This window comes from Bubalus bubalis, chromosome 24 (assembly GCF_019923935.1).
Source record: "Bubalus bubalis isolate 160015118507 breed Murrah chromosome 24, NDDB_SH_1, whole genome shotgun sequence".
In the NCBI taxonomy this organism is placed as follows: Eukaryota; Metazoa; Chordata; class Mammalia; order Artiodactyla; family Bovidae; genus Bubalus; species Bubalus bubalis.
Genome location: NC_059180.1, coordinates 39,116,880 through 39,130,283, shown reverse-complemented (window position 1 = coordinate 39,130,283; position 13,404 = coordinate 39,116,880). Strand labels below are relative to the sequence as shown.

At 55.6% G+C, this 13,404-nt stretch overlaps 1 protein-coding gene across 3 annotated transcripts in view; it reads right to left on the bottom strand.

Moving 5' to 3' along the window:
- Positions 1–1,386: 1,386 nt before the first annotated feature.
- LOC102403750 (CREB binding protein) overlaps positions 1,387–13,404 on the bottom strand; it is a 118,642-nt gene continuing 106,624 nt past the window's right edge. For all 3 annotated transcript variants that reach the window (XM_044936006.2, XM_044936005.2, XM_006054865.4), the window contains exons 24-31: positions 9,914–10,064; positions 9,432–9,578; positions 8,710–8,823; positions 7,990–8,155; positions 7,520–7,687; positions 5,823–5,984; positions 5,382–5,663; positions 1,387–4,602 (exon numbers count right to left, since the gene is read on the bottom strand). In XM_044936006.2, coding sequence (XP_044791941.2) covers positions 2,467–4,602; positions 5,382–5,663; positions 5,823–5,984; positions 7,520–7,687; positions 7,990–8,155; positions 8,710–8,823; positions 9,432–9,578; positions 9,914–10,064 — 3,326 coding nt within the window. In that variant the 3' untranslated portion in view covers positions 1,387–2,466. The remainder of the gene's footprint in view (positions 4,603–5,381; positions 5,664–5,822; positions 5,985–7,519; positions 7,688–7,989; positions 8,156–8,709; positions 8,824–9,431; positions 9,579–9,913; positions 10,065–13,404) is intronic.

The following is a 13,404-nucleotide window of genomic DNA, read 5'->3' as shown; positions in this document are numbered from 1 at the left end:
ACAGCACGTGAGATACCGTGTCAGGGCTTTCCGGCTCACACAGAAACTTCCTTGCGCCAAGTGCCGGGTTAGCATCCGGACCACACCCTCGGCCGCATCCTTTGGCAACAAGATTGCATGGGACTTCCAAGAGGATGAGGTCGGTACAGAGCTTTGGACTCCAGGATGACCTAAGAGAGACTCCCCACTGGCCAGATTAAAGGGCTGTGCATCTGGAGTGTGGGCCTGAAGCTGCTTCTCCAGGGCCCAGAAGGCCCACACTTCTTGTGTGAACACAGACAGCCCAGGGCACTCTCATCACTTTAGAAGGCAACCAGGGAGAGGGGCTGGAGCAGGGATAGCACATGGCCTTGGGTCTGGCCTTGTTTCTCTCTGGCGATGGGTGGGGCTGGATGGTGGAGAAGGTGGTAGTCTGAAGACTTACCTGACTAGATGTACAATATTAGAACAAGATTCAAAGCTCTGTGTCACAACTCAGTTCTTAAGCAAGTTTCCTCAAATTTACACTCTCAACTCACATTATTTTGGAAATATTTCTATGAACTCAGGGCCAAAAGGAGAGCTATTTGGGCCATGATTTCCAAGTTGAACATCACGACCTTACACCTAGACCCCCCATGGTTGGGGGCTGAGGGAATGGGATGCAGGACTCTTCTCGCCTGTGCCCTGGGCGGGACTATGCAGACCAGAGAAGGCGCTTCAGCTCTCCTGCTGGTGGTCCTCTTCTGAGATGTCATTTCTCCAGCGCTCAGGACCTTGCGTGTCACCCCCTCAGTAAGGACCCCTGGAACCGGAGCAGAGATAGGGGAAGGACCGGGTGGTGGCCAAGTGCAAGCGTCGCTCAAAGCTGGAGGTCTCTTCTCCTCACGGTGGGGCTGGCATTCAGTGCTCTGCGCCGTGCCCCCAGCGGCCCCCAGAGCAGCCCCTCATGTGGGCAAGGGCAGGCCGGTGCCCCGTCTGCCCAGCCCAGCCCAGCCCAGCCCAGGGGGCCGTGATGGCGTCCTCCCTTGCTGAGCCAGGGTGAGGGGCGGGCCGCAGACTCCCTCCGGTCCCCAGGACACCCTCTGCAGGAGCTCTGGGACTGGCAGGTAGGAACTGGGGTGCGGTGGGGGTGGGGGTGGCTAGGACGGGAAGTGGACGGGAGACAAAGTGCTGCTTCAGGCCCACTGGTGCCCCCGGCTCTGGCTGGGGCTCTTCTGTTGGCAGCCAAGCAGGACCTGCGCGGCCCTGGCCAAGCCCAGCTGCTCCCCAACAGCCGGCAGGACCACAGCCCCCGCCTCTCCTCCGTGAGCAAACAGAACCATGTCTTACAAAGAACAGACTCCAAAAATATATATAAATAAATAAAAACCTTAAACATTCTTACAGGAATCTTAAAGAACAGAATACATGTTAAAAACTTCAGTAATTTATATCAATTTTAAGCGGTACTTTATATACAATGGGGGGGAAAAAAACACATGCATAGTCCAAATACAATGTTGAAAACAGCATTTTCATAACAAAAGACCCCGAACACGAAGTGTTAATACCATGTACATGAATTCAAGGACCACCCTTCTTTTTGTCTGTTGCACACAGTTTATTTAACAATATGATATAAGAAATGAGTTGGTGCTTTACCATTCTATACAGTGATTGGATCTTCTTGAATTTTCTTATTTATAGTAATTATAGCGCTTGCATGATTTACACGAGAATTGCTTTTCCTCATTTCAAGTTTCACATAGAAGAAAGAAAAGAATGCTTCTTCTCTATTAACATTAGCATGGTCTAAGAGAGTGATCATCCCTATTTTTTGTCTAAAACCAGTTTTATCAGAGAAACAAAGCAACAATTTCTACATCTGCAAGACAAGAGTTTGGCTTAAGCCAGTATGTATAGATAGACGTGTGTGTGGGTGTGTACGTGTGTGCACGCAGGAGCCAATCCCTAGCGTCCAGGGTAATACTTGGAGACGCCCACAGAGTTCACTATAGAAAAAATCTTCCCGCAACGTCTGAAAGTTACCGGGATACATTATAAGCTTGCATTATTTCAGGAATCAGTTTCTGAATATTATTTTTTTTCTTCTCACTTTTAAACATAAATGTTTAAAGTCTTGAAAATACAAATAAAAAATATGAATATAATGAACTTGTTTTTCCCGTTAAAAAAAGGCATGAGTCACCAGCAATGACGACAAAAGAATCCAAACAAAACCCCCCTCCCCCCAAAACAAAAAACAAAAACGAAAAAACAAAAACAAAAAGAGAGAGAAGAGAGAGAGACCAGATATTTAAATCAACTGGTTTTTAACAAAAAAATATATTCTTTGTATTGTTTCTTTAAACAGCAATCTACCCTTCCATGGCTTGGAAGTAGCAGTTCCATCTAGGAATAAAAAGAGCCCAGATGCCTGGATTTCAGTACAAAAGGTCCAAGAACATGAAAGGGGGAAAAAAAAAAAGTGATGCTCTCACAATGCTACAAACCCTCCACAAACTTTTCTAGGGTGTCTCCCGTGGTGTCGCCGACCAGGGACAGCTCACTGGACAACGCACTCCGGTTAGGGGTGTTCAGCTGCGGGAGCATTGCACTCTGTTCGGGGTTCCCCAAGTGTCCCTGATCTATGGAGCTGGCCATGGTGACTGCGAGTCCTGGGTGGGGGGAACCAGTCTGGGGCGAGACGTGGTGCGGTGAAGGCTGGGGCTGTATCCGTGGCGACGGGCTGGAATGTGGAGGCTGGGACTGGGGCCGCGGAGACTGGACAGGGGCCGGAGACCGCACCTGGCTACTGAGGGATGTGGCCATCTGCTGGCCGGGGAGGTGCGAGGCCTGAGGCTGTCCTGAGAGCATGTGCTGCTGGGGGCTCATGGGGTTCGGCTGGCCCGGGGACCCCATCTGCTGCTTCATCTGCTGCTGCTGCAGAATCCGCTGCTGCAGGGCCTGCTGGATGTTGGGGGTGCTGTCTGCGCCCAGCCCGGGCTGCCCCATCTGGCCGAGCTGCCCCATCTGAGCCGCCATCGGGCCCATGGCGCTGCCCTGCATGGGGAGGTGCTGCTGCATCCGCTGCTGCGGCATGGTGGGGGGGTAGCCCGCGGGGCCCGGGGGCTGCTGGAACTGGCTGTGCCCTGCCATGCCCCCGGCCATGCCGGCGCCGCCCTGCTGCTGCTGCTGCTGCTGCTGCTGCTGCTGCTGCTGTTGCTGCTGCTGCTGCAGGAGCTGCCTCCTCAGCATCTCTCGGTACTGCGGGTTCATACTCGCCATGCTGGGGTTGTGGCCCGGGTTCATGATGTTCAGGGCTTGGCCCTGGGGATTCAGGCCACCCATGGCCTGCTGCTGTGGAGGCACACCAGGCCGCGGCCCGCTGGCTTGCATGGCGTTCAGGTTCTGCAGGCCAGGCTGCTGGTGCAGGCCGGGCTGGGCCTGGAGGCCGGGCTGTGGCTGCAGGCCGGGCTGGCTGGCCACGTACTTGGCCGTGCGCTGTTTGATGAAAGCTGCCATCAGCTGAGGGTTGGACTTGAGGATGTTGAGCACCTGCTGCTGCTGCTGCGGGGAGCTGGGCGACTTCAGGGTCCGCAGCAGGTCCTGGAGGGCGCCGGGCGATATGCTCCGGGGCGGCTGCACACTGGACATCCGGGGACCGGCCACAGCCGGCTGGGCCTGCATGGACATCACGGGCCGGGGCATGCCCGGCATCGGCTGCTGCTGGGGGATGGGCGCCTGCTGCCACTGCCCGGCCGGCAGGGTGGGCACGACAGGCCCGCTGACCTGGCCGGGCCGGGGAACGTTCAGGCCCACGGGGGCCATCTGGCTCACCGGGGTCACCATGCCCGTGCGCCCCGGGGGCATGCCGTTGTTGATGTTCACCCGGTACAGGTGCTGCTGCTGCTGGGCCTCCCGCTCGATCTGCCGGGCCGCCTCCACCGCCGCAGGTGGGGGCTGGGCGGGGGGCGGCGGGGCGGGCACCTGGTTGGTGGGCTTCCCAGTGGACACCGTCGTGGGTGGCTGAGTCCGGGCCACGCTGGGGAAGCCGGCTGGTGACATGCTCACAGGCGAGGGCTGGGGCTGGGAGGGGGGCTGCGGCGTCTGGGGCGTGCTGGGCTGCTGCGTGGGGGTCCCGGGCGGCGCTGAGGTAGGGGAAGGCAGGCTCTGCTGAGGCACGTTGCGGGTGTTCATGGTGGCCATCCGCCGGCGCATGAGCTGGGCCTGCTGCAGGCGGTGCTGGATCTGCTGCTGGCGGAGCTTGTGTTTGATGTTGAGGCAGAAGGGCACGGGGCACTTGTTTTCTTGGCAGTGTTTGGCGTGGTAGCAGCAGAGGGCGATGAGCTGCTTGCACACCGGGCAGCCGCCGTTGGTCTTGCGCTTGCAGCCCTTGGTGTGCTGCACCACCCGCTTCATCTTCTGGCAGGACGGCAGTGAGCAGTTGGCGTTGCGGCACTGGCAGGCGTGCACCAGCGACTGGATGCAGCGCTGGATGCTCAGGCGCCGCGACTCCTGGGGGCTCTTGGACTGCGGCTCGCCCTGGCTGCCGCCCTCGTCGTCGAGGCCCAGCCCCCACTTCACCATCTTGTGGGTGTGGCTCTTCGTGTTGTAGCAGTTGATGCAGAGGTCGTAGTCCTGCGGGCGAGGACAGGGGACAAGTCAGCAAGCAGCCGCAACCAGCAGCCCCGGCACCTAGTCCCTCAATGAGAGGCTCAAAGATGCCGAACACATCTGCTCCCCAGAGCCTCCCTCCCGGGAACACCTGCACCCCAGAAAGCTCCGGAGGCCACTGCCCCGGCCACTCTCTCTTCTGGCGGTCCCTGTGCCCCTCCCGAGCTGCTGGCCCATGCCGTGGGGGAGTCCCTGAGTGCCCCTCAGGTGCCCCCAGAGCTCTGCAGGGCAGCTGAGGGGCACTGGGGCTGAGGCCTCCACAAAGGGCAGGCTCCCGGCATCCTCGGCCTCCTGGCAAGGGCAGAGCTGGGGCCACCGCAAGTGGAACCAGGACCCCTGTGCTCTCCTGTCTGGGTCCCCACCCTGCGCCAAGAGGCCTGCTCACGTCCGAGACACTGGGCTGGTGCTAATGAAACAGAATAAAATAACGTGGTGCCCTGTGAGCGTCTCCTCACCCTGGAAAGGTCAGCACAAACACAGCCTCCCAGGGAAGCTCACCAACTGCCCCCTACCCCAGGACGTGTGGCCTGGACTAGGCCCCAGGCCGAACCCCGAGGGGACCCTGGCACAGGCACACGGCAGGAACCCCTCCACATCCAGGCCTCTTGCGTGAACCCAAAACAACCTCAAAACCAACAATGGACCGGTGCACAGATAAGCCTTCTTCACCTGGTCCTTCTCTCCCCGGAGAAAGTCGACTACGAGTCCCATGCACCACGCATGCGCAGCCCGGGAGCACTCACCTCACACACGGTGCAGTGCCAGCGTGTCTCCACGTGGTGCTTGCACTCGTTGCAGGTGTAGACGAAGCGGTCCTGACCCTGGGTGTGCAGCTCCACCAGCATGCACAGCGTGGACCACTTGGAGCGCCGCAAGGAGGAAAACTCCCAGTGCTTGTCCCGGGCCAGCGTGAGGAAGGCATCCCGCCCATCCATGAGGTCACAGCTGAGCAGGGGGTCAGGGTCGACGATGGGGGGCAGCGTGTGGATGACGGGCCCAGCATGGAGGTGGATCACAAAGAAGACCTGGGGGTGCAGGGAGGAGCCACGTCAGCCCCGTGAAGGGAAGGACTGAGCCCGCCTCCTGCCGTCGCCGGGGCTGAGCGCGGCTGTGAGCAGCGCCTGGTGTTGCCTGGCGGGGGCTCCCCACTCGGTGCCCAGCCGCCCCGCCCTGCTGGCCCCCACCTCTTTGTGCTTCTCCATGGTGGCGTAGAGTTTCTGGGACAGGTCGTTGGACACGTTGGGCATGCTGGGCTTCTTCTTGTTGGTGCGGCTGATGCTGCTTTTATTCTTGTTGGTTTTCTTATTGTTCTTTTTCTTGGCGTTCTTGCTGTCGCCCTGGCTGCCCTGCAACAAGACGCATGGCTGTCGGCCCCACCCTGCCCCTTGCACCATGCTCAGTAGGCACCAGGCCGCCAGCTCCTGGTCATGGGAGCTCCAGGGAGCCAGGGTGAGGCAGGTGACCACCAAGCGGACTACAACCTGCCTGCTCACAGGCCACGAACACTGCTGCCTTCAGAGCCAAGTGCTGAGAGGAAGGTGATGTGGCTGGATGTGGACCCAGTGGGCATGGTGCTGACCAGTGCAGCCTTCCAGCACCTCCAGCCCTCAATCACCCGATCTTCCAGGCCCATAGGTTCTGCCTCCAGGGAGGCCCGACAAAATTTTGGCAGGCCGAGGACAATGAGCACAGCCCCTTGGGGCCCACCTGTGACATGAGGGCTCATCACATCCTCACCCAGGCATTCTCCATTCTGGAAGGGGCTGGGCTGGCTGTTTTCCAAAGAAGACACGCCCTAAAGCACCCAAGGCGGCAGAAGCAGCCTGCAGACATGAACCCCCAGCCCAGGGCTCCAGATGCAGCTCCTCAGGCTGCCCTAGGCCCCCCGGAGTCCCAGAGCTGCGCAGTCAGCAACCAGCAGCCTCTCGAGATGAGTGGGTCCACAGCCAGTTCATGGTCGTCCCCCAGGGGTGCTCCCTGTCCACCTCCCCTCAGAGAGGCTGCAACACTGATTCTCTGAGGCCCAGACCTAGCAGGCGGCCTTCAAACAGAACTGTCCTCACGCACCCTAAATTTAGGGTTGTTAGTCTTGAAAAACATCCTACGCTTCTCACTGCTGACGGCTTCGCATCCAACTAAACCACCATCAGCTCTTACTTGAGCATCTGAAACACGACACATCGGCTCGGACTCTGACACCTTCCTCCCCCTGCTAGAGGCCCTTCCCCTGGATCTCCTGGGCTCCTCTCCCTAGACAGTCTCTGCTCATGTACCACCTCCCCAGATGAGGCCCCCTGAAAGCTCGCATCCACCTTCCCTGTGTCTCCTCCACCACCTCAGGGTGCACCACGCATGCGCCTGTTCTCCTGCTTCTCTCACTAGTTCCCACTGTAGTCCTCAGGATGGGGCCTGTACACAGCGGGGGCTTAGAGTGACCCGAGCGAGGGCACAAACGCACAAGTGCCCAGTGGAGAGCAGGGGGCGGTCTATAACAGAGCAAGTGAGTGAGGCCTGCAAATGAGTCTCCTCCTCAAGTCAGCGTTAAAGTGAACGGACTGCTTCCTGACCACAACTCCCGTCTGCACCTCTGCCCATCTCTCCCGGGCTCCCTGCAGGATGCCCTCCTCTCATCTTTCCAGGTTTCAGACCTGAGCGTCCTGCCCAGAGAAGCCAGAGTGAGGCCCCCCGTCCACCTAGGAGGTCATGCGTCTCTGTGGAGCTGGGCACCGTGGCTGGGCTGCGGCCCAGGTCCAGGTCCAGGCCAGCCCTGCGGTGGGTGATCACGCGGTAAGGCTGTGCAGAAACACCACCACGGACGAGGCTGGCCCCCTGCTGAGGACCTGGCCGCCGAAGCGCAGCCCCAGCGCGCGGCCGGCGTTACCTCTGTGGTCTCGCTGGCCGCGGTGCTCTCCTCCTTCTTCCTCTCCTCCTCCTCCTGCTCCAGCTCCTTAATGCTCTCCTCCAGCACGTTAGGCCAGAAGTCCCCCTCAAAGTAGGGCAGCTCCTTGGCGCTGGTGAGCCTGTCTTCATTTGCTTGTTTCAAAATGTCCTAGAGAATGACCAAGTGCAGCGGTGAGACTAGGGGGCCTGGGCGACATTCTGGGGAGGAGGGGGCTCTGGGCCACGACGCGGGGGAAGGACTGCACAGCCTCAGAGGCCGTGTCGCCTCTGTTCTCAAGCTGCCGTCTGTGAGTCTCCACAGACAGCAGAGAAGTTGCCTCTAAGTTTATGCCTTTAAAACTTTTTTAATTTTTGCTTTACATTTCTCCTGAAGTGGCTATTAATTCTAACCCATGTGAGGACAGAGAAACACATGTGAAGACGCCCTGCCCCCTCCCCAGGCACGCGCACCTTGTAGTCATGGATGATGCGCTCGGCGAAGGCCTTGTCCAGCATCTTCTTATACCACTCCTGCAGGCGCTTCGGCTTGGGGATTTTTTGATCAGGGGGGTGGCAGTGGAAGATGTAGTCATCTCCTTCACTCGGGGGACAGGCCCAGATGTGCCCTGTCACATACCTGCAGGACACACACAACTCAGATGGAAGCAGGGAGCAAAACCATCCCTGCCTTCAGGAGTAACGGTGAGGCACAGGTACCAAAGCAGGAACAGAAGTAACTACACAGGAAAACAACACAAAGGAGATCAGCTGGGGACAGGGGACCAACAGGGATGAACAGCAAATGGCCACAAGGGCCTTATGGGAGTGGGAGTGGGAGTGGGGCGTGAGAGCATTCTGAAACTGTTGTGGTGACGGCTGCATCGCTTGCTGAGATTACTAGAAATCACTGAAGTGTACAAGTGAAATAGGTGAATTGTATGATACGTAAAATATGCCTCAACAAAGTGTTAAAAACAGACTAGAATGCGAGAACACAGAAGGCAGGGAAAGCCCCAGCCCCACATGGCTCAAGACGATGTCAAGAAGGGTTGTCTCTGAATATAAGGACACCAAAATAAAAACACAGAAAACGTTAAAAAAAAAAAAAAAAAGTTATTTCACAAAATAAATGCCACAGTGAAAATTAAAGACAGAGTTTTATTAGTTCTGGATAATCTGAATTCAACTCACCCCAATTTCTTCACATACTCTAAATATCCAATAAGGATCTCATGGTAAACGGCTGTTCGGAGGCATCGGGGTCGGAAGAAATGAATACTGTCCAGATAAGATATGTACACACGCCTGGGGGGTGGGCAGGGAGAAATTAATCGAAGTTCAGGTTATCTCCCAAAGGTGAAACCAAACACCAGCATCCAAAGAAAGCTCTAGAAATAAACTGCTCTGATAGCATCTACACCGGCCACAAACAAGACATGAGAAAATCACCACCAGCAACCTCTGCTACCAATCGACAATGGAATCCAATCTCACCCCTGAAATAGGCAGCAATATCATCTCTCACCATGACGATGACAGGGAGAGACCAGGGCCACTAGGAAGAGCCACTTCTGATTCCCATCCACCCAGATTCCTGACTGAACAGGAAGTAACTCTTGGCAGAAGGGAGATGTTTTCACAGGTCCATCAATGAGCACTCAGGCCCAGGCAGCAGTCCCCACCCCTTCTGCATACGTTCACCTGCCCCAGGTGGGACAGGGGCCACAGCAAGATCAGGGTCAGAACCCGTGTACTCAACACACAACAGTCATCAAAACCCTTCCCTTCTCACTGGCTTAGGGAAAAACCAAACTGACTTGTTTGGTTGCTGAAGCGGTTCCCCAGGATGTTTAGAGCCCTGGTCACCGACACAGCACAAGGCGCACGCGCATCAGAAGGGGGCTGAGGGTTACCTTGTGTTTGGTGGGGGGCAGTCAGAGCCGTACTCCTGGACATGCATCCCAAAGAAGCACACGTCCACCCCGTCAATCTCCTCAAAGGCAAAGAGTGCTTTGGTTCTGTACGGGAAAGACTCCGACATCTCCCCAGAATCCACAAACCTGGAACAAAGAGCCTTCTGTTTGCATGCATCACCGTTTACACAGACAAGACTTGCTGTTCTGACCCGTGTGGTGCAGGCGAAACGCAGGTGGGGTCGCCCCCTTGGACCACTGGCCCAGGCAGTTCAGAGCTGCAACCCCATTCTCTGTGACAGCCTCACCCAGACAGGGATTCCCCCTTCCCTGAAGAGTGTGGGATGCTGAGAGAAGGGTGGCTACATGCTAATTGATGAAAAGCTCTCAAATTATGCTTGCCAGACTCTAAAGCCTTGCCAGAAAGCGGGGCTCTGGTTAACCAGGCAGGGTGCCCACTGGGACAACGTCTGCACACGAACCGTGACTTCATCCCTGGCTTGACCTCCACTGTCTTGTCTGAGCTGGCCACCACACGGACAAACACCTCCCCAGCTTCAGGGTGATTCTGTCGCCGCAAAAACTTGTTGACTCGGTCTTCCAGGTGGTTTCCCAACCGTGTGGTCTGTAGTCCTACAAAATCCAGAGGAGGCAATGAGAGGGCTTAGGAAGTGCCGAGGCTATAGAATCCACGTTTTCTTTCCAGGTAGTCTGATATTTTAAGGACTGACATTCTCCAAATACAGAAAGGATCTCACGAGATCCTATGAGGTGAGCCTTTTACGAGAGAAAAGTGAACCCTGAAGTCTTAGGCATTCCACACACTGGAAACTGCTATCAAACGTCCCAAATTTCCATCTTTTTCCAACTCTAAGGGGCAGAAGAGCCACAAAGGTGGACCCAAATCTGAAAGAAGATGGGTTCCAGAGTTAAGCAGAGGAGCAGGCATGAGGGGGCTACACAGGGTCCACCTGCCTCCTGCCCCACGTGCCCAGATCCTGGTGACACCAGGCTCTGCCCTGGCTGTGCCCACATGGCTGCTCGGGGTCTTGGCTGTGCCCTGAGGCTGGTTCCCACTCTGGAAGAACTCTTAACAGAAACAGGAAGCCTGATGCTGCTCTCCCTGGAAGGCAGGCTGGCATGAATGCCCCTTCCTGCCCAGCTCCAAGAGGCGTCCCGCTGCTGAATCTAAGATGACCGAGCCAGTCCAGTCCTGTGAGGGCTCCAAACCTGGGCAGCAGGAGCCGCTGCCCCAGGATGCAGACTGGCCAGGCCCCTTTCCTGGTGGGCTCCATCCCCCATTCCTCCTGTACCCTCCCTCTCCCAGGAGCGGCCCCTGTGATAGGAGTTACACAGCACGTAACTACACATACAGTTCACAGCAGAAAACAGCTGTGCGTGTGCAGAAAGAAGAACTAGAAGGGAAAACTGCAAAAAGGTCGACAGTGACTGCGTAAAAGATGGCTTGAATTTATATTTATAATTACATGGCTTGATTCCTTACTGAGGTTAAGAAATATCTGCAAAATTTAGACTTTTTAAGTTCAGTCTCTCTGCAATAAACACACCAATGGTGGAGTTTTTGGGTATATAAATTGTACCTCAATGAAAGTGATTTAAAGGAAAAAAATTTAACAATGGCAATGAAATAAAAACCCCATTAAAAGTATAAACTTCTGCACCCCCACTCCCGTGACCACCCATGGCTTCTCAGCTATCCTGAGAAACAAGGAATCAGGTGCAAAGGGCTCACACAATCACCTCATCTATCTTTGTGAAGACCCTGAAGAAAACCCTCTCGTTCTCACCCCCAAGTACTCCCACGCACATGGGTGCTGAGCAGGTTTTGTTCCCTCAGGAGGTGGCTTCCAGTCCAGGAAGGGAGGACAGCTGAGACGGCCACCCAGCCCTGCCACAGGGACCACCGCCCCTTCCCTCATGAAATCGCGGCTACACACACCATGACTTTCCAACAATGCACAGGAGTAAATCCCCAAATATTCCTGTGGGAGACGTGGGTCAAAGTGGAACTGCTGAGTCTGAAAATGGACATTTTAAACTGTACCCCATCATGCACATGCCTGTCCATGGCACGTGATGGAGGCCTCATATTTCCCTTTATGTGATCAAACCCTTCAGCCTGTGCTTTCTGACCTCGGGGCTGCATCTTTCTTAGGAAGGATTTCCATAAACAAACACAGTAAGAACACTCTGACGCTGACCTCCAAAACACTTGGCGTTGTTACTTTTTGCGCTTTTAACCAGCCAAGTAGAGAAAGGTAGGGAGGTGGTTTTGGTCAGTTGTTAGCATCACGGGCTGACCAGCAGTTGGAAGGTATTTTCAATGCAGTTGTCCCACTGCGTCCATGGGGGGCTGACAGGTTCCGGGAGTCCCACAGACACCAAAACTCAAAGACACTCAAGTTCCTTACATAAAATGGGGCAGGACAGACGGCCCCTGCACCAAGTCAGTGCAGACACCCAGGAGGTAACTTTTCTCTTATGACTGACAGATGCTTGCAGAGATGATGCTAATTCGTGCTCAAATCAAAAACCAAGGGGAGATGCTGCACTTTTAAGGTCCTTTTCTGTAAGTCAATGTTCTACACCTTTAAAGGTTCACATACTCTCTGCCATTCGCTGGACTCTAGAGTAGGGGTGGGGGCTGAGCCAGCTCTCAGGTTCTCCTGTCCCACCTCACCCCTCCACCTCTCTATCTTCAGGCTGCAACTGCTCTTCTGTTGAGAACTAGCTTTCCTAGCAATTTCTGTTTTGGTCAGTGAGGCTCTGGCCCAGGAAAGTGATTCTAAGTTGCTGACTACTTTAGTGACATCACTTGGAATGAATCCTTTAAAGCAGGAGTCCTCACCTGCACCCCCTGCCCGGGACATCTGGTAATGTATGGAGACATATCTCATGGCCACTGTTCATGGGGGGCGGGGGAGGGGAAGCAGTGGCATTTAGTGGGCAGCTGCTGCTGAATCCACCTGCAATGCAGGAGACCCAGGTTTGATTCGTGGTTCAGGAAGATCCTCTGGAGGAGGGAATGGCTACCCACTCTGTTATTCTTACCTGGAGAATCCCATGGACATAAGACCCTGGTGGGCTACGATTCATGGGGTTGCAAAGAGTGGGAGACGACTGAGGGACTAAGCACACTGCTACTAAAATTCTACAAAGGCTAGCCCCCATAACAAAGATTTTTCTGGCCCAAACATCAGTACAGAAACCCCAATCTAAAGAAAGCTATTACAACAGATGGTGATTCTATCAATATTTCAAAAGGCTTGACAAGAGTTTAAGTGACAGGATAACTGGATTTTGGTAATGACACAGTCTGAACTTGAGTCAACACCAATCTGGAGAGCTTCCGAGAGGCTTCCTCCTTGCCTGCCACCCCTCTCTCCTGCCCACTGACCCCCGCAACATCCCATCTCTCTTCTACTCTCGTCAGCCCGGCTCTGGCCGAGGACCCCAAGCAGTGTGCTAGCTGCTGGTCCTGCTGGAGAGAAGTGAGAACAGCCAGGAGTCTAGGGGCAGGTTGGGCTCTGAAGGCACTGCTGCAGGGGCTTTTCTTTCCTCCCTTTTAAAATGAATTACTTTTTTAAGTTTCACTGGGTCTCTGTTGCTGCATGCAGGCGTTCTCTAGCTGTGCCGCGTGGTGTTTACTCTTGAGTTGCGGCGTGAGAGCTTCTCATTGTGGCGGCTTCTCTCGTTGCAGAGCACGGGCTCTGGGGAGTGCCGGCTTCGGCAGCTGCAGCGTGCGGGCTCAGTAACTGGCTCTCAGGCTCCAGAGCGCAAGCTCAGTAGTGACACCCGGGCTTAGGTGCCCCAAGGTGTGTGGGATTTTCCCAGACAGGGATTGAACCCATGTCCCCTGCACTGGCAGGTGGATTCTTATCCACTGGGCCACCAGGGAAGTCCTTCAGGGACTTTTCCTATTCAGGTTTGCTGCTGACTCAGCAGAGGATGG